The 20,979-nt window shown below is 36.0% G+C and overlaps 2 protein-coding genes and 1 non-coding gene across 3 annotated transcripts; all 3 read right to left on the bottom strand.

The window, feature by feature from the left end:
* Positions 1-1,926: 1,926 nt before the first annotated feature.
* LOC148579564 (uncharacterized) lies at positions 1,927-2,865 on the bottom strand. The gene has a single exon (XM_088490644.1). It carries the CDS (start codon positions 2,863-2,865, stop codon positions 1,927-1,929), a length of 939 nt encoding a protein of 312 aa, XP_088346770.1.
* An 8,229-nt stretch (positions 2,866-11,094) lies between these two features.
* Positions 11,095-11,202, bottom strand: LOC148579565 (small nucleolar RNA R71). The gene has a single exon (XR_015895565.1). It is a non-coding gene; the product is annotated as a small nucleolar RNA R71 (small nucleolar RNA).
* An 8,571-nt stretch (positions 11,203-19,773) lies between these two features.
* Positions 19,774-20,628, bottom strand: LOC110268399 (uncharacterized). The gene has a single exon (XM_021114530.1). It carries the CDS (start codon positions 20,626-20,628, stop codon positions 19,774-19,776), a length of 855 nt encoding a protein of 284 aa, XP_020970189.1.
* Between the last annotated feature and the right edge of the window lie 351 nt (positions 20,629-20,979).

Genomic DNA, 20,979 nt, shown 5'->3' on the forward strand with positions numbered 1-20,979 from the left:
TATAGTGGGGACGCCCACACACTGAGAACTGTTTTCCAGATGTAAACACATTGAAAGTCACACTGTATGCGGCCTAGTCGTAAGACTTATATAAGCACACTGTATGCATCTGGAAAGCCATATCTGGGACTCGTGTTCGGGTAATGTCGGGAGCGGGTAGGCAATCGACACATGAGCTCATGGCCTACGTTAGGGATAGACATGTATCATGTTGTTTGCACATTTTCTTTTGATTGCGCTTGCTTGTCTTATTTCTTTGTGATTGTGTTGTTTGTCTTGTTGTGACTTGCTTGTATATTGAATTGAATCTCCTGCTTGTACTATTAGTTTGTGAATGTATTAATGTGATTAGGAATTGACGTTTTGATTGAGAATTAATTATGTGATTGAGAAATAGTTAATGTGACTAGTCTTAGACTTAAAATTCATTTTGGGTTTAGAGATTTTGAAAAAGGTAATTAATTAGCTAAAGTAAAACCAAGAGTATTTTCAAAAGGTTTGGTAAAACTATAGTTTCTTTGAGTATGTTAATTATTTGCATTTTATTCATTACTTTTATGGCATTCCCATTCCCTACTGACAACGTGTGGTTTGTTCTCACCCCAAAATCTTTCACCCTTTCAGTGCCACAGGTTCGAAGACTCAGTTTGAAGTTGCGGGCGCTTATTAGTCTTATTTGAGTCAAGTTTATGTGTTGAGTTGCTTTCATAGAATTCCCTCGCCTTTGTTATTTAAGAGTTTATTTTATACATAGGAATAGAAATTGTATCTGAGTTTCATTTGAACTCTTTTGTATAATATTTATTATTATTAATAATTATGTGATTATTATTACTTGATGAATTTTTTATTTATGATTTTAAAAACAAAAACAATATTCTGGAATTTTTTTAAAAACTGAAACGTGATATCGAGGTAAAGGCTCAATATTAAACAGATAATAAAAGAAAACAGGTTAGTAACTCCTTACTTTTGGTACGATCATGACGTGCTAACAGTTAGGATGTTACACGTACGCACAACTATGAAAAATTTTCCAAACTTCATTTCTTCATGATTCTTCACTTTTGCATGTTTTTTCTCCATTTCTTCAAGTCATTCTTACCTTCTAGACCTTCAATCACCCAAACAAATATATCAAGGCATCTAACATGATAACAATGAATTAAATTTAGCAATTTTCAAAAAAAAAAGCATATTTTTAACCATTAAGCACAATTAGGAGAAATTCACAAAACTATGCATTTTCAATGAATAAAATACAAAATAAGTTGATAAATTTCATTCTTTTCAACTCAAAATTCATCATAAAATATAGATTTAACAATAATTTATCTTTTATTTTCCAATCTTTCAAAGCTTCATCATAATTTTCGATATCTTTATCGGTCTTAGGATCAACTAAGACGGAATTGATTCTAAAAAAGTCAATACTTTCATAATCTTATTTTACTACCATTTAAAATTAGTTCATCAAAACAATCAATTTTTAAAGCATCAGAAATAATTTTTGTAGCAGTTAAAATATTATGATTTATAATAAAATAATTGTAATAATAAATCTTTAAGATTTTTGTAAAAATAGACTTCAAAAATAATATTTTAACTACCTTAAGTACAAATCATAGTAGACACTTACTCTTAAGGATTTATTATCGTCCTACTCTTAGGTAGAATGATTGCAAAAGTCCAATTCATATGTGAGTCCCTCGACATATTTGATTTCTTTTGACATATTCTTCTAGGATTAATATATAAAGTCAGTGGCGGAACCAGAAATTTCATAAGAGGGGGGCCAATTAAATATAAATATAACAAAAAATTAACAAAATATGATTTGTAGCATATATATCAAAAAAGTAATTATATTATATAAAAGTTAATGTTCAACTACATACTTTAAGATTTTGATATTTTTAAACTTACTCAACGATGCTTCATGGAACTAAAATCATCAATTATCATCTCTGAAGTGAATTTTGAAGCAATTTCCTTTTCAATATATACAATCATACAATCTGCTAAAAATTCATCTTCCATCTTGTTTCGAAGCCTTGTTTTAATAATCTTCATAGCTGAAAAGGCCCGTTCAGTTGTTGCTGTTGTCACAGGAAGAGTCAAAACAAGACGAATTAATCTATCAATTAAAGGATATATATTTGATTTTCCTGTCTCTGTCAATTTTTGACACAATTCAGCAAGAGTAGACAAATTCTGAAAATCTAGAGCTTTAACCACATCAAGTTCATAATGTTGTAACTCATAATCCAATTGAATCTTTTCTTGCTCAGAAAAATCTAAAGAATAGAAATTCTTTACAAGATTGCATATGTTGCAAACACTGAATAACTTGAAAGCATCTTTAGGATCTAAAGATGTACTCAATATGAGGAGCTCGGTTGCTTGCTCACTAAATCTACTATTTAGCTCTTTCAATTGAAAATCTATCACGCTAGTAAAAATGTCAACACGATAGTGGTGTTCAACAGTGACAACATCCTTTTTATGACGAGACCGAATTATGTCACTAAAAAAAGCACTCATATCAGGTATCTGAATAGCATGATCATTGCAGAAAGAACTAACTTTCTCCAAAAGTGCTCTCCAACTATTATCTCTTAACTGTTGAATCAATGACTTTGTACTAGAAACCAGATGCATAGCATTCAAAATGTCTTGAGATTTTTGTTGCAATGCTTGACAAAGTTTATCAGTGATTTCCATGATTTCTTTCATCATATGCAAAATGAAAACAAAATCAAATGATAATAAAGATTTAAGAGCATAAGTAGCATCACCACGTTGAGAATATGTAGATCCATTAGTAGCCAAATCTTCCAGAACTGAAGTTGTTGCTCCAAACATACGTAAAAGGCTACAAATTGAGTTGAAGTGAGAGCTCCACCTGGTATCTAAATTTGCGGACGCTTTCCGGGATCACGCATCAATGTATCAATATTAACTTGATCTATTTCAGTCCTTGTTATTTTGGAAGCAGGGGGTTGAATATCTTGCTCAACAAGTTGTGTCAAAGGTTGTTCAATAATATTTTGAACATTACTCAAAGAATCTGAAGCTGAATTTTGTTCATCATATATTCTCTCTTTTCTCTTGAAAAATGAGTGAATTGTTTTCATCTTTGACATTTTTAACTTAACTTGAACTATCTAACAAAAAAAAACAAAAATAATTGCATATATATTATTTTCTTAAAAAAAATATTAAACCTATTGAGCAATAACAAATAATTTTAGAAACACAAATATATAATAACCAAAAATAAAGTTATTGATTTACCTGATTATTTTTTTGTTCCAAGTCTCACCAAAAAATAATTCTATTGAGTTTTGTCCTCACTTCAATCTTTGAACACTGTCTATTATAAAAAAAATAAATTAATTATTTTAAATAAATAATATAAATAATACTTGACATTGTTATTAACTTAAAAAAAATTGAAATATACCACTTTGAATCTTTGTTGTGCATTCAATGGTTAATATTTTGCTGTTCACTTCTCTTCAATGGTTTTTCTTCATATATCTTGGTTTAGTATGGAAGGAAAATTAGAATGAGAAGAGTAGAAGACCAAAAGTTTGGGAACCACTAAAAGAGAGAGAAAAGTGACGCTGATGCCTCTGATGGTTTGAAACAAATATTTGAAAAATGTACTAGGGTTACTTTAATTAATAGTATAGGCTTGGGCTAGTATAATAGAACCATTTTAATTAATTATTAGAATGAGCTATTTGTTAACAAGAGCAACAATAATTCAAATATCCAATACATAGTGCAGTTTTTAGTTATTTTAATTTATAAAATTTTGTAACTTATATTTTTTTTAATATTATATATAAAAAAATTTAATATTATTAATTATTACTATTTACTATTTTTTTTTAAAAATTTTGGGGGGACCATGGCCACCTTAGGTCCCCGTGGATCCGCTACTGTATAAAGTCTTGAAATTTTAAAGTCCTTTCTATGTGAAATAAGTTTAAAACACAATAATAATAATAATAATAATAATAATAATAATAATAATAATAATAATAATAATAATAATTATTATTATTATTATTATTATTATTATTGCAATTCTTGTATTGTGTATTATTAGACTATATGTATAATGTAGTTAATTGATGCACTTAAAAATGGACCACTCTTAAAATTAATAAAGAAGAAAGAAAGAGTGAGAGTGGTTAATGATAGATAAATAAGATTAAACTAATTTTTCGTTTATATAATGTCCAACAACATAATTTTTTATATACAAATAAAATTACTGAACCGAAAATTCCTACATCCCTGTAAAAATATATAAAAAGGATGTGCTGAACAAAAAGTTGGTATAAGGTTTGAATTTAGTATACAAAGGCAATACTTAACTAGTGATGATGTTATGACAACTTCAATCTCTACCATCTATGTTATCTAAACTGTTAAACGCTGTTAGCTAATAATTTATGACAAAATAAAAAAAATTGTTGCACTTCTTTTTAATCTTTCTGTTCCTAATCTTGAGAGTTTTAAATTTATTTCATCCTTGCATATTTGAGTGTAATATTGTACCATATTGACAAAGAGGGTATACTATATGATCACAAATCTAAATGCATGCCCTCAATTAGTGTTTGATGATCTGGATTCGTTTGTTTAAAATCAAGCACATAGGCTTAGGATCATAAATATAGCCACTATTATCATCAGCTCTATATTATTCTAATTTTCATTCTCAAAGTTTAATATTAAAAAGGTGAAAATAATAAATGTGTTTGCAACTTTTGCATCATCTATACATTGAGATCAACGGCAGGTGTTATTGCCATCCATGGTAGTAGCTTCATAATATTAATTGATCATGTTGAATCCTTTCAACATTATTAACACGGTTGCAATCTAAAGATTGTTGTTGCTATTGAACTTTAAAGATAGTAAGATGACGAAGAATAAATTGAAGCTTAGCTTGATAGTATTCAATCTGACATTGAAGCTCTTGAATTAACAGTAAATAAACAAGGGTAAAACTAGAATAATAAATGTTGATTAATGGTTGACCGCCATGAAGTATAGACCTTTTTTTTTATTTGTAGTGTCTTCACACACATTTTAGATACGATATTTTTCGATACTTATCTGACAAGTCTGTTTTTTGTCGGTTCAACTGTATTTTAATAAAATAAAAAATATTTTAAATATTTTATATTATAAACAAATATTAAAAATAATTAAAAAATTTATTTATATTTTAGTATCAGTAAAATATCAAAATACTATTACAATTTATCTAAAAAATACTTTATATTTAACATATATATATATAAATTAAGAACAAAATTGAATTGAATTAAATTAAACGTAAGGAATATTTTTAAAAAATTTCAAAAATATTAAAGATAAAAAATAATTTTTACCATTTTTTTTATTACATTGGGGTTTTTGAATCCAGGTAATGCGAAAGGAGAAAAACTAACCTAATCCCCTACAATAATTGAGCTAGTTTGAATTGGCTGGCACTCTGAATGTTTATTATCACCCTCACTTAAGCAACATTTCTTTAATTTAAATCAGGGACGAATTTAGGACGACGGGTCCAGAATTTTCAATAGCATCTTATACATATTTCTATTCATGTATTCTTCTAAATAATTGTGGTAGGTTGATGGTTGCATCATGTATTTTTTACATAAGTGTGGTAGGTTGGAAGTTGCTTTTTTTTCTTCGAAGCATTCATATAATATGGAAAACAAGAACTAAAATTTACTCTTTTTCTTTTTGCTAAGACATTCGAAGTTCTAAAATCAAGACACGGTGAAATTTTGAGAAATACCAGACATGCGTTCAATGGCATGCTTGAATCATGATGCATTTTTTTTTTTTTCGAAATGCATCTGTGTTTATTATCCCCTCACATTTTTTTCCCTCTTTTTTGGTCAAGGACTCAAGGCCTTACTTTTTTTTTCATCTCTATTTAGCATATTTTTCTTTTGTTAGACCAAAAACAATAAAGATGTGATTTAAGCAAATTATTTTCATATAGTATGTGAATAATTAATATACTGATTAATTTTTAGAAGACAATAACTCAAGAAATTAATCTCTAAAATCTTCTTTGATAACAAATTAGTTTTTTAAATATCTTTGTTAATCCTAAATAAATTATTAGAAACAATTCATAAAAGATCAACGCTAAAATACATTTAACTTGTAAATATCTTCTGTGAAATATATTTACTAGCATTTTATATTTCTAAAACAATTGATGGTTTATCACTTTTTTTAGAAAAAATACTAGGGGATAACAATGGAGGAAAAGATTGAAGAGTTGGCTAGTATTACTTTAAATTCCAGAAGAAAATATTGATCACCTCATATTCTTTTCTAAATATCACGTGTTAGATTTTTTAAATGAGTAATGCTAGGTAGACAAAAAAAAAACAGCCAAAATTTATCTTATTTAACATTAATTAATTATCGCAATAATTAATAAATGCTAAATAAGGCAAGTTACGACTGTTTTTTAGTTGATTTTCTTTAGTTATCAAATATTTTTGTTTTTAAATATCACGTGTTGGACTTTAGATCCGTGGGGAACTGTCCGAACAGAAAGAAAAATGTAAACCTCCAGAGTTGCGAATTAGGCTTATTCCTTAATTGTGGCCTTTTTGAATTGGGCCTAGCATATGGGTAGGCTTATGTTTTGTTCAGCGTAACATAAGAGAGTATAAAAATAAAATTCAGATAATAAGAGAGTATAAATCTCAAATTTTAAATTTGAATAAAATTTTAATCATCACTCAATTTTTTTAAAAATTTAAATATCCTAACCACATATATTAACACAAGTATATAAATAAAGGTAAATTAATAAAGTAAAAATTTACCAACTAGTTATAGGTCAAATGGTACAACTTTTTCATTCTCATCTAAAAGATTCGAGTTTAAGTCAACTCATCTTTTCCATCTTATTTATTCTTCACTCTCTTTTTTTTTTCACAAAAACTCCATGTGCAAACACAAAAAAAAAAAATCAACACCGTAATATTAGAAATAGATCAAGAAACTATAAAAAATACCAAGTCTACATAAAAATCTTATATATTTTATTCATATTTTACATAGTATGTATATATTTATTATTATTATTATCATCATTATGATTATTATCCATGTGACTTTTTTTGACGGATGTGTATACATGTGATGTTATGTGTTGTATGATTTCTTATATTATATTATTTTAAATGCTCTACATCATTAAATAATTAAAAAAAAAAATAGTCTTTCGATAAGAAAATGTGTCCTTTATAGATAAGATAATCGAGGAATTTTTTATTTAAATAAATAAAATAAAAGTAATAATTATCGAAATAAATATTTTTAAAAATATTTATTGATTTGCGTTCCCCAGTCATATCTTGTTTATACTGTAAATGAGATTGATGAGTGGATAATTTATACGTTTTTTGCCATTGTTTTTACATAGTTTTTAGTATGATTTAGTTAGTTTTTAGTATATTTTTATTAGTTTTTAAATAAAAATCACATTTTTAGACTTTACTATGAGTTTGTGTATTTTTCTGTGATTTCAGGTAATTTCTGGCTAAAATTGAGGGACTTGAGCAAAAATCAGATTCAGAGGCTGAACTGCAGATGCTGTTGGATTCTAACCTCCCTGCACTCAAAGTGGATTTTCTGGAGCTACAGGAGTCCAAATGGCACGCTCTCAATTGCGTTGGAAAGTAGATATCTAGGGCTTTCCAGAAATATATAATAGTCCATACTTTGCCCGAGTTTAGACGACGCAAACTAGCGTTCAACGCCAGCTTTCTGCCCTATTCTGGAGTTAAACGCCAGAAACAGGTTGCAAAGCAGAGTTAAACGCCAGAAACAGGTTACAAACTGGCGTTTAACTCCAAGGAAGACCTCTACACGTGAAAGCTTCAATGCTCAGCCCAAGCACACACCAAGTGGGCCCGGAAGTGGATTTCTGCATCATTTACTTATTTCTGTAACCCTAATAACTAGTTTAGTATAAATAGAACTTTTTACTATTGTGTTAGATATCTTTTGATCATTTTTGAGACTATCCTTGTATCACTTTTGATCTCTTGATCACGTTTAGGGGGCTGGCCATTCGGCCATGCCTGGACCTTGTTCTTATGTATTTTCAACGGTAGAGTTTCTACACACAATAGATTAAGGTGTGGAGCTCTACTGTTCCTCATGAATTAATGCAAAGTACTATTGTTTTTCTATTCAATTCAAGCCTATTTCTTCTCTAAGATATTCATTCGCACACAAGAACATGATGAATGTGATGATTATGTGACGCTCATCATCATTCTCACTTATGAACGCGTGCCTGACAAACACCTCCGTTCTACATGCAAACAAGCTTGAATGCATATCTCTTAGTCTCCTGATCGTGAGATCATAGTCTTCGTGGTATAGGCTAGAATTATTGGCGGCCATTCTTGAGATCCGGAAAGTTTAAACCTTATTTGTGGTATTTCGAGTAGGATCTAGGAGGGGATGGCTGTGACGAACTTCAAACTCGTGAGTGCTGGGCATAGTGACAGACGCAAAAGGATTACTGAATCCTATTCCAGTATGATCGAGAACCGACAGATGATTAGCCGTGCAGTGACAGTGCATTTTGGACCATTTTCACTGAGAGGACCGGATGTAGCCATTGACAACGGTGATGCCCAACATACAGCTTGCCATGGAAAGGAGTATGAAAGATTGGATGAAAGCAGTAGGAAAGCAGAGATTCAGAAGGAACTAAGCATCTCCATACGCTTATCTGAAATTCTCACCAATGAATTACATAAGTATCTCTATCCTATCTTACGTTTTATTTATATTTTAATTATTAAAACTCTATAACCATTTGAATCCGCCTGACTGAGATTTACAAGGTGACCATAGCTTGCTTCAAGTCGACAATCTTCGTGGGATCGACCCTTACTCACGTAAGGTTTATTACTTGGACGACCCAGTGCACTTGCTGGTTAGTTGTGCGAAGTTGTGAAGAAGAACTAAGATTATGAACGTGCGTATTAAGTTTTCAGCGCCGTTACCAAGGAATGAATGATCACGATTTCGTACACCAAGTTTTTGGCGCCGTTGCCGGGGATTGTTCGAGTTTGGACAACTGACGGTGGTTCATCTTGTTGCTCAGATTAGGAAAATTTTATTTTAATTTTAAGCTTTTTATTTATTATTTTCAAAAAATACAAAAAAAAAATTTCTTCTTTTTCGTTCTTCCCAAAATAATTTTCGAAAAAAAAAACCAAAAAAAAAATTAATAAAATCATAAAAACCAAAAATTTTGTGTTTCTTGTTTGAGTCTAGTGTCAAATTTTAAGTTTGGTGTCAATTGCATGTTTTAACTTTTCCCTAAAAATTTTCGAAAACTCATGCATGGTGTTCTTCATGATCTTCAAGTTGTTCTTGGTAAGTCTTCTTGTTTGATCTTTAAAATTTCTTGTTTTGTGTCTTTTCTTGTTTTCCATATGAATTTTTGAATTATTAGTGTCTAAAGTTTGAAAATTTCTAAGTTTGGTGTCTTGCATATTTTTCTTTTCTGAAAAATTTTCAAAAATAAGTCTTGATGTTCATCTTGATCTTCAAAGTGTTCTTGGTGTTCATCTTGACATTCAAAGTGTTCTTGCATGCATTAGTTGTTTTGATTCATAATTTTTATGTTTTGTTTCAATTTAGTTTTTTTCTCTCTCATCATTAAAAATTCAAAAATAAAAAATATATCTTTCCTTGTTTTACTCATAAATTTCAATTTCAAAATTCTATCTTTTCAAATCTTTTTCAAAAATAAAATCTTTTTCATTTAATTTTACATATTTTCGAAATTTTTTAAAAAAAAATTTTAATTTCAAAATCTTTTTCTTATTTTTATTTCCAAAATTAATGCTAACAATTAATGTGATTGATTCAAAATTTTAAGTTTGTTACTTGCCTAGTAAGAAAAGTTCAATCTTTAAATTTTAAAATCATATCTTTTTGTTTCTTGTTAGTCAAGTAATCAACTTTAATTTCAAAAATTAAATCTTTTTAATTTCCTTTTCAAATCTTTTTCAAATTAAATTTTCAATCATATCTTTCAATCATATCTTTTTCAAAACTTAATTTCAAAATCTTTTCTAACTTCTTATCTTTTCAAAATTGATTTTTAAAACTTTTTCAATTAACTACTTGAATTATTTTTTTATTTTAAAAGTTTTTCTATTTCAATCATATCTTTTTCAAAACCACCTAACTAATTTTCCCTCTTTAATTTTCGAAAACCCCTTCCCTCTTTTTCAAAATTCCTTTTTAATTAACTAATTGTTTTAAAATTTAATTTAATTTAATTTCATTTGTCTCTTTAAAATTTTCGAATTTTAACTTTAAATTAAAAACAAAAATATTTTTCTTTTATTTTATTTTTGAATTCTTCCATCCTTCTCTTCTTATACTAATATAAGGAATCTCTATACTGTGACGTAGAGGATTCGATATTTTCTTTTCCGTTCTCTTCTTTTTCATATGAGCAGGAACAAGGATAAGAACATTCTTGTTGAAGCTGATCCTGAACCTGAAAGGACTCTGAAGAGGAAGCTAAGGGAAGCTAAAGCACAACTCTCTGGAGAAAATCTGACAGAAATTTTCGAAAAAGAAGTAGACATGGCCGAAAATAATAATAATGGTGGAGATGCAAGGAAGATGCTTGGTGACTTTACTGCGCCAAATTCCAACTTGCATGGAAGAAGCATCTCAATCCCTGCCATTGGAGCAAACAATTTTGAGCTAAAGCCTCAATTAGTTTCTCTGATGCAACTGAATTGCAAGTTTCATGGACTTCCATCAGAAGATCCTTTTCAGTTCTTAACTGAATTCTTGCAGATCTGTGATACTGTTAAGACCAATGGGGTTGATTTTGAGGTCTACAGGCTTATGCTTTTCCTGTTTGCTGTAAGAGACAGAGCTAGAATATGGTTGGACTCTCAACCTAAAGATAGCCTGAACTCTTGGGATAAGCTGGTCACGGCTTTCTTAGCCAAGTTCTTTCCTCCTCAAAAGCTTAGCAAGCTTAGAGTGGATGTTCAAACCTTCAAACAGAAAGAAGGTGAATCCCTTTATGAAGCTTGGGAGAGATACAAGCAACTGACCAAAAAGTGTCCTTCTGACATGCTTTCAAAATGGACCATCCTGGATATATTCTATGATGGTCTGTCTGAATTATTAAAGATGTCATTGAACCATTCTGCAGGTGGATCCATTCACCTAAAGAAAATGCCTGCAGAAGCTCAGGAACTCATTGACATGGTTGCAAATAACCAGTTCATGTACACTTCTGAAAGGAATCCTGTGAGTAATGGGATGCCTCAGAGGAAGGGAGTTCTTGAAATTGATACTCTGAATGCCATATTGGCTCAGAACAAAATATTGACTCAGCAAGTCAATATGATTTCTCAGAGTCTGAATGGACTGCAAGCTGCATCCAACAATACTAAAGAAACATCTTCTGAAGAAGAAGCTTATGATCCTGAGAACCCTGCAATAGCAGAGGTGAATTACATGGGTGAACCCTATGGAAACACCTATAATCCCTCATGGAGAAATCATCCAAATTTCTCATGGAAGGATCAACAAAAGCCTCAACAAGGCTTTAATAATGGTGGAAGAAACATGTTTAGCAATAGCAAGCCTTTTCCATCATCCACTCAGCAACAGGCAGAGAATTCTGAGCAGAATCCATCTAGCTTAGCAAATATAGTCTCTGATCTATCTAAGGACACTCTAAGTTTCATGAATGAAACAAGGTCCTCCATTAGAAATTTGGAGGCACAAGTGGGCCAGCTAAGTAAAAGAGTCACTGAAACTCCTCCTAGTACTCTCCCAAGTAATACAGAAGAAAATTCAAAGAGAGAGTGCAAGGCCATTGATTTGACCATCATGGCCGAACCTACAAGGGAGGAGGGGGACGTGAATCCCAATGAGGAAGACCTCATGGAACGTCCTCTAAACACTAGAGGGTTCCTCAATGAGGACCTGAAGGAATCTGAGGCTCATACAGAGACCATAAAGGTTCCATTCAACCTGCTTCTGCCCTTCATGAGCTCTGATGAGTATTCTTCCTCTGAAGAGGATGAAGACATTACTAAAGAGCAAGTTGCTAAGTACCTTGGTGCAATCATGAAGCTGAATGCCAAATTATTTGGTAATGAGACTTGGGAAGATGAACCTCCCTTGCTCACCAATGAACTGAATGCATTGGATAGGCAGAAATTACCTCAAAAGAAACAAGATCCTAGTAAATTCTTAATACCCTGTACCATAGGCACCATGACCTTTGAGAAGGCTTTGTGTGACCTGGGGTCAGGCATTAACCTTATGCCACTCTCTGTAATGGAGAAACTTGGGATCTTTGAGGTGCAAGCTGTCAGAATCTCATTAGAGATGGCAGACAACTCAAGAAAACAGGCTTATGGACTTGTAGAGGACGTGCTAGTAAAGGTTGAAGGCCTTTACATCCCTGCTGATTTCATAATCCTAGACACTGGGAAGGATGAGGATGAATCCATCATCCTTGGAAGACCCTTCCTAGCCACAGCAAAGCTGTGATTGATGTGGACAGAGGAGAATTAGTCCTTCAACTGAATGAGGACAACCTTATATTTAAAACTCAAGGATCTCCTTCTGTAACCATGGAGAGGAAGCATGAAAAGATTCTCTCACTGCAGAGTCAACCAAAGCCCCACAGTCAAACTCTAAGTTTGGTGTTGGGAGGCCACAACCAAACTCTAAGTTTGGTGTTGAACCCCCACATTCAAACTCTAAGTTTGGTGATTGGGAGGTCCCAACAATGCTCTGAACATCTGTGAGGCTCCATGAGAGCTCACTGTCAAGCTATTGACTTTAAAAAAGCGCTTGTTGGGAGGCAACCCAATGTTATTTAATTATATCTATTTATTTTCCATTACTATTTTATGTTTTCTTTAGGTTGATGATCATGTGAAGTCACAAAAACTACTGAAAAATCAAAAACAGAATGAAAAACAGCATTAAAAATAGCTCACCCTGGAGGAAGAGCTTACTGGCGTTTAAACGCCAGTAAGAAGTATCAAACTGGCGTTTAACGCCAGAAAGAAGCATCAAGCTGGTGTTAAACACCAGAAACAAGCACCAGGCTGGCATTTAACGCCAGACATGCATTCTAAGGGCTTTTACACGCCTAAATGGAGTAGGGATGATAAGTCCTTGACCCCTCAGGATCTGTGGACCCCACAGGATCCCCACCTACCCCACCTCTTCTTCTCTCCTCTTCATACCTCTCAATTACTCCTCCAAAACCATCATACAACCCACCTACACCCACCCACTCAAATTCAAACCATTACTCTTTCCTTTTCACACATCATAACCACCTAAACCCCCCTGGCCGAACCATTCACACACCTCCATCTTCTCCATCTCTTCTTCTTCTCATCCTTTCTTTCTTCTTTTGCTCGAGGACAAGCAAACCTTTTAAGTTTGGTGTAGTAAAAGCATTGCTTTTTGTTTTTTCATAACCATTAATGGCACCTAAGGCTAGAGAAACCTCTAGAAAGAGGAAATGGAAGGCAGTTGCTTCCAACTCCGAGTCATGGGAGATGGAGAGATTCATCTCAAAAGTCCATCACTAAGAAAAGGATGGAGCAAACAAGAGAGCCCACTCATGGACCTCAACAAGAGCATGAGGAAATTCCTCACCATGAAATCACTGAGATGCCTCAAGGGATGCACTTCCCTCCAAAAAACTATTAGGAGCAAATCAACACCTCCCTAGGAGAATTAAGTTCCAACATGGGACAACTAAAGATGGAGCACCAAGAGCACTCCATCATTCTCCATGAGATTAGAGAAGATCAAAGAGCTATGAGGGAGGAGCAACAAAGACAAGGAAGAGACATAGAGGAGCTCAAGAGCACCATTGGTTCTTCAAGAAAAGGAAGACGCCACCCTCACCAATGTGGACCCGTTCCTTAATCTCCTTGCTTATTTATTTTCTTTGTTTTTTGTCTACTATGCTTTATGTTTTATTTATGTTTGTGTCTTTACTATATGATCATTAGTGTTTAAGTGTCTATGTCTTAAAGCTATGAATGTCTTATGAATCCATCACCTCTCTTAAATGAAAAATGTTTTAATTACAAAAGAACAAGAAGTACATGAATTTCGAATTCATCCCTGAAATTAGTTTGATTATTTTGATGTGGTGGTAATACTTTTTGTTTTCTGAATGAATGCTTGAACAGTGCATATGTCTTTTGAATTTGTTGTTTATGAATGTTAAAATTGTTGGCTCTTGAAGAATGATGAAAAAGGAGAAATGTTATTTGATAATCTGAAAAATCATAAAATTGATTCTTGAAGTAAGAAAAAGCAGTGAATACAAAAGCTTGCAAAAAAAAAAGAAAAGAAAATTGGCGAAAAAAATAAAAGAAAGAAAAAGAAAAAGCAAGTAGAAAAAGCCAAGAGCTTTTTAAACCAAAAGGCAAGAGCAAAAAGCCAGTAGCCCTTAAAACCAAAAGGCAAGGGTAATAAAAAGGATCCAAGGCTTTGAGCATCAGTGGATAGGAGGGCCCTAAGGAATAAAATCCTGGCCTAAGCGGCTAAACCAAGCTCTCCCTAACCATGTGCTTGTGGCGTGAAGGTGTCAAGTGAAAAGCTTGAGACTGAGCGGTTAAAGTCGAGGTCCAAAGCAAAAACAGAGTGTGCTTAAGAACCCTGGACACCTCTAATTAGGGACTCTAGCAAAGCTGAGTCACAATCTGAAAAGGTTCACCCAGTTATGTGTCTGTGGCATTTATGTATCCGGTGGTAATACTGGAAAACAAAGTGCTTAGGGCCACGGCCAAGACTCATAAAGTAGCTGTGTTCAAGAATCAATATACTGAACTAGGAGAATCAATAACACTATCTGAATTCTGAGTTCCTATAGATGCCAATCATTCTGAACTTCAAGGGATAAAGTGAGATGCCAAAACTGTTCAGAGGCAAAAAGCTACTAGTCCCGCTCATCTAATTGGAGCTAAGTTTCATTGATATTTGAAATTTATAGTATATTCTCTTCTTTTTATCCTATTTGATTTTTAGTTGCTTGGGGACAAGCAACAATTTAAGTTTGGTGTTGTGATGAGCGGATAATTTATACGCTTTTTGGCATTGTTTTTACATAGTTTTTAGTATGATTTAGTTAGTTTTTAGTATATTTTTATTAGTTTTTAAATAAAAATCACATTTCTGGATTTTACTATGAGTTTGTGTGTTTTTCTGTGATTTTAGGTAATTTCTGGCTGAAATTGAGGGATTTGAGCAAAAATCAGATTCAGAGGCTGAAGAAGGACTGCAGATGCTGTTGGATTCTGACCTCGCTGAACTCAAAGTGGATTTTTTGGAGCTAAAGGAGTCCAAATAGCGCACTCTCAATTGCATTGGAAAGTACACATCTAGGGCTTTTCAACCATATATAATAGTCTATACTTTGCCCGAGTTTAGACGATGCAAACTGGCGTTCAACACCAGCTTTCTGCCCTATTCTGGAGTTAAACGCCAGAAACAGGTTACAAAGCAGAGTTAAATGCCAGAAACAGGTTACAAACTGGCGTTTAACTCCAAGGAAGACCTTTACACATGAAAGCTTCAATGCTCAGCCCAAACACACACCAAGTGGGCCCGGAAGTGGATTTCTGCATCATTTACTTATTTCTGTAACCCTAGTAACTAGTTTAGTATAAATAGAACTTTTTACTATTGTGTTAGATATCTTTTGATCATTTTTGAGACTATCCTTGTATCACTTTTGATCTCTTGATAACGTTTAGGGGGCTGGTCATTCGGCCATGCCTGGACCTTGTTCTTATGTATTTTCAACGGTAGAGTTTCTACACACCATAGATTAAGGTGTGGAGCTGTGCTGTTCCTCATGAATTAATGCAAAGTACTATTATTTTTCTATTCAATTCAAGCCTATTTCTTCTCTAAGATATTCATTCGCACACAAGAACATGATGAATGTGATGATTATGTGACGCTCATCATCATTCTCACTTATGAACGCGTGCCTAACAAACACCTCTGTTCTACATGCAAACAAGCTTGAATGCGTATCTCTTAGTCTCCTGATCGTGAGATCAAAGTCTTCGTGGTATAGGCTAGAATTATTGGTGGCCATTCTTGAGATCTGGAAAGTCTAAACCTTGTCTGTGGTATTCCGAGTAGGATCTGGGAAGGGATGGCTGTGACGAACTTCAAACTCGCGAGTGCTGGGCGTAGTGACAGACGCAAAAGGATTACTAAATCCTATTCCAGTATGATCGAGAACCGACAGATGATTAGCCGTGCGGTGACAGCGGATTTTGGACCATTTTCACTGAGAGGACGGGATGTAGCCATTGACAACGGTGATGCCCAACATACAGCTTGCCATGGAAAGGAGTATGAAGGATTGGATAAAGGCAGTAGGAAAGCAGAGATTCAGAAGGAACTAAGCATCTCTATACGCTTATATGAAATTCTCACCAATGAATTACATAAGTATCTCTATCCTATCTTACATTTTATTTATATTTTAATTATTAAAACTCTATAACCATTTGAATCCGCCTGACTGAGATTTACAAGGTGACCATAGCTTGCTTCAAGCCGACAATCTCCGTGGGATCGACCCTTACTCAGGTAAGGTTTATTACTTGGACGACCCAGTGCACTTGCTGGTTAGTTGTGCGAAGTTGTGAAGAAGAACTAAGATTATGAACGTGCGTATTAAGTTTTCAGCGCCGTTACCAAGGAATGAATGATCACGATTTCGTGCACCAGAGATATGACACGTCAACTGCAATATTGCTATCTTGTTTATACTGTAAACGAGATAGCCCCTTATCCCGTTTACACTGTAAACGAGATAAGACCGAACGACGCCTATAAGTATAAGTCATTTACAGCTTGTTCTTGGACCCCATTTTGACTTAGTCAAACTCTTTCTCCCCTCTTTTTACCCTTTCTTACCATATTTGAGTCTGATACGGTGATGACACACTAGGCGGGGAACGATGGGGCCATCAACAGACTAAACGAGACGTCGCATTACGCCGGGGCAGCCGACTTCGAGGTTAGTTGTGTTATATTCGGTTAATCTAAGTATGTGGAAATTGTTGGGGTAGTTTGGTAGTGACTAGTACTGATTAAAATGCTTTAGGGATTGGACTGTATGATGAATTTGGAACAATATTTGCTTGTGTAAGATTGGTATGAATTAATTAGGATTTGCTTACCGACATAAGTAATTTAGAGACATCTGTAGAGTAGACACATGGTAGTATGTTCCTAAGTAATAGTAGTACTTTGTTCTTAAGTAGAGTACAAAAATTTATTATTATCTCTTTATAGGTTAAAAATCTTTTTTTTTTCATTCCGCAGAGGCCTCGCCTTCTACTGCCCCGACGAGTTAGCCATACCCTTCTTCCACCGGACGCAATCGTCCCATATCTGGCTGAGGTCGGATTCGGCGACACGGTGCCCCTCAGGGACTTCACATTTGACAATTCCCTGATTTCGGCACTCATGGAGCGATGGCGTCCGGAGACGCACACGTTTCATCTCCCGTGGGGTGAGGTGACTATCACCCTGCAGGACGTGGCGTACCACCTAGGCCTACGTACACACGGGAACCCCATTGGGGGTGCCTTCGTGACTTTGATAGGTGGTATAGTATGGAGACGTGGGCCATGGTTGAGCAGCTGCTTGGTGCCAGGCCTCCGGTGGCGGGACAGCAGGCTGCGCAGAGGAAGGAGTCATTCACGCTGAAGCTGGTTTGGTTGCGTGATCGTGTCCGCCAGACGCCCCCGACCGACGATCCTGAGACCCTCCGATAGTATGCCCGATGCTATATTATGTTACTGATCAGAGGGTATCTGTTGACAGACAAGTCCAACAACCTGGTTCACGTACGGTGGCTACCGCTTCTCCGGGACTTCGGGGAGTGTAGGGCGTTATCTTGGGGCTCTGCTGTGCTGGGCTGGACTTACCAGTCACTCTGTTTGGCGGCACAGCGGGGTGCCACGTACATCGCCGGTTGCACTCCGCTATTGATAAGTTGGATTTACCAGAGATTTCCTCAGTGGTGTCCACCAGATAGAGGAGTCTACCAGTATCCGCTAGCTGCGAGGTAACCAAATATTACTTTTTTATTTCGCATTAATAGACGTGTTAATTCGCAAGGTTTGTTAGTTAATGAATTGTATATATCTCTGTTACTGTCAGGTTGGTTGGATTGCAGCAGCAGAGTAGGGATCAGCATCAGGCCAGGTCCTATATTGGAGGGTATCGATCGACCGATTAAGATTCGATGAGGTTAGTCATGAAATTAAATATTTTATTTTTTTTTTAAATACTTGCTGTGTTGTAATACTTGTTATTTTGTTACACAAATTTTTATTCAGTTTGCATGGAGGGTATATGATGACCCTGCGCTGCAGGCCCTGTGCCTGCACTGGTTCCGTTAGGAGGAGGAGTGGGGTACATGGTTGTCGGCCGTTCTGCTGGTGTGCTTCAACATTGTCCGGTTTCACCACGTTGATCGGGTGAAACAGCAGTTCATCGGGGAGCAGCCAGTGCCAGGCATGCCAATGAACCTTGACAGGTATGAATGATGGTTAATTTCTTCAAAGTTATACGTTGGTAGTTGTTTGTTATTCTGATAGTGATACTACTTTATTTACGTAATGTGTTTAAAAATAGGTATCTGACCACTACTGGTCGTGGTGAGGATGTCTGGTGGCCAGAGCGACTCCAGTAGTGGTACGACGGTTGGAGGTAGAGGTTCGAGCCCGGTCGCAGGATTACCGTTCACCATACGTTCGACACTAGGCCTACCAGTGAGTACTACGATTGGTGGCGTGGGGCTTGACGTGTGAGGCATCTATTGGGGCAGGAGGTTTTGGAGGACCCCAGGCTGGTAGAGTTGCCCCCCGACGTCCAGCCCACTGCTAGCCAGCCGAGAGACGATCTGACTCTTCTGAGGGGCGTGCCGGATTGGAGGAGACGTGTGAGGGAAGTCAGAGAGGACACTCGCCGACCTGCTAGGAGGGAGCGGGCCAGAGAGAGTGTCGACCAGGTGAGCCCGTCAGGAGGGAGAGGGCCAGGCCTTGACGAGCTAGGGGCAACGCAGAGTCGGAGGAGGAGGCAGAGTTCGACTGTCAGGAGGATGAGGGAGACATACCAGTTCACAGTGTCGCTTCACCTATAAGACCGAATCCTCCACCTCCTCCCCCTCCCTCGGGGCAAGGAGTGTGACATTCATCCGGTTCCGATGGGTAGCAGTCTCGGCAAGCTTGGGATACATCACCACCAGGTTGGTATGAGAGAGGTCTATCCGGGACCCAGCAGGAGGAGGACGTGCTGCTAGACGAAATTCTGATTGACGATGCCTTCCTACACACCGTCCAGCCCGCCACCATGGATCGGTTAGCCGAGGCATTCCGCACAGGTAGGGAGGTTAGGATCGCGGAGGACCATCACCCATCAGCTCCGGCTAGACATGGTGGGTGCTAGACAACTGTGCACTCCACCCACCCTCCAAACCTCCCTGAACATAACAAAACAGGATTGCTTCAGCCATGCCGTACACCTACTTAGTATATCGTATAGAAGTAATGAAAAGCACAAGTAAACTTAGGCTTACCAGTATCCGACGTTCTGCCGAAGGGCCACACAGAGGCTCCATTAACACCCATTCTCAGCTTGACGGCACTGCACATGGTACTTTAACCGGTCTGATTCGATCACCCGATACTCCGCACTCCTCCGAATATTGTAGTTCTTCACACCTTGAAGCACTGCCTCTCGGCTCTTAAACTTGTGGCCGACCCGAAACTCTACACCGCCGTCTAGGTTGTAATCCTCTTCACCCGTGTCAAGAAACAGAGTCCTCTCATGCATGACGTCTAGATCCAGACTGTGATGGTGAGACAGAACTGCCGAAAGTGCCGGTATTGGAAGAGGTGGAGGCAAGACATGGTGGGCCACGGTCGGAACAGGTGTCTCCGGAACACACTCATCCTCATCCCTACTATCAGACAAGTCACTGTCACCACTGTCCCCCACGTAATCCTCGTCCGACTCCTCCTCGCCCTCCTCTGCCTCATCCACTGGAACGGCGACATGAATGGGCAGTGGTGCAAGGGGTCGGTCGTCCTGCACATAGGTCGAGTGTACGGAAGGACCGTCGCCACCGTGTCCCACCTCTACAGAAAGCTCCATTATTTGCTCAACCATGATCCTCCCATGGATGTCGAACATCACTCGCACATGCTCGTCCCCTAGAAGTCGGAATAGTCGAAACCGGAAGACTCCGTTACCTATGGGTGCCAGCAACCTATACGCCACCCTTCCGATTTTCCTCGCTTTTGTACCCCCGAGCTTGCTCAATATCAAACTCCTCAAATCGGACAACATCTCCACCCGCCGAGTTCGAAACAATATCGGATCCTCACACTCAAATGTCACCCTGTTCTCGCCGTTTCTCATACGACAGTTGAGATAAACAAGCACAACTATGTATGGACTATTACTTGCCATTAATGCCTTGTATTTGTGAGAAATAAGAGACACAAAAATGATAGAAAAAGTTTGTGAAGAATACCAAGGGTTACACATCCTTTTATATCTGGTGGGATTCTACTCCATGTATCTCGTTTACACTGTAAACGAGATGAACATTCTATGTATCTCGTTTACACTGTAAACAAGATACATGCAATTTTATCTCGTTTATAGTGTAAACGAGATATGACTAGGGAACGCAAATCAATAAATATTTTTAAAAATATTTATTTCCGTAATTATTACTTTTATTTTATTTATTTAAATAAAAAATCCGATAATTGAGATAATTCTTTAGTAAAAGAAGGTGGTCAACTATGAAGTACA

Source organism: Arachis ipaensis, chromosome B10 (genome assembly GCF_059453495.1).
Source record: "Arachis ipaensis isolate K30076 ecotype BB chromosome B10, ASM5945349v1, whole genome shotgun sequence".
NCBI lineage: Eukaryota > Viridiplantae > Streptophyta > Magnoliopsida > Fabales > Fabaceae > Arachis > Arachis ipaensis.

Excerpts from the sequence above, each read along its gene's own strand:
- LOC110268399 (XM_021114530.1), bottom strand. The coding sequence starts at position 20,628 with ATGGCAAGTAATAGTCCATACATAGTTGTGCTTGTTTATCTCAACTGT.
- LOC148579564 (XM_088490644.1), bottom strand. The coding sequence starts at position 2,865 with ATGTTTGGAGCAACAACTTCAGTTCTGGAAGATTTGGCTACTAATGGA.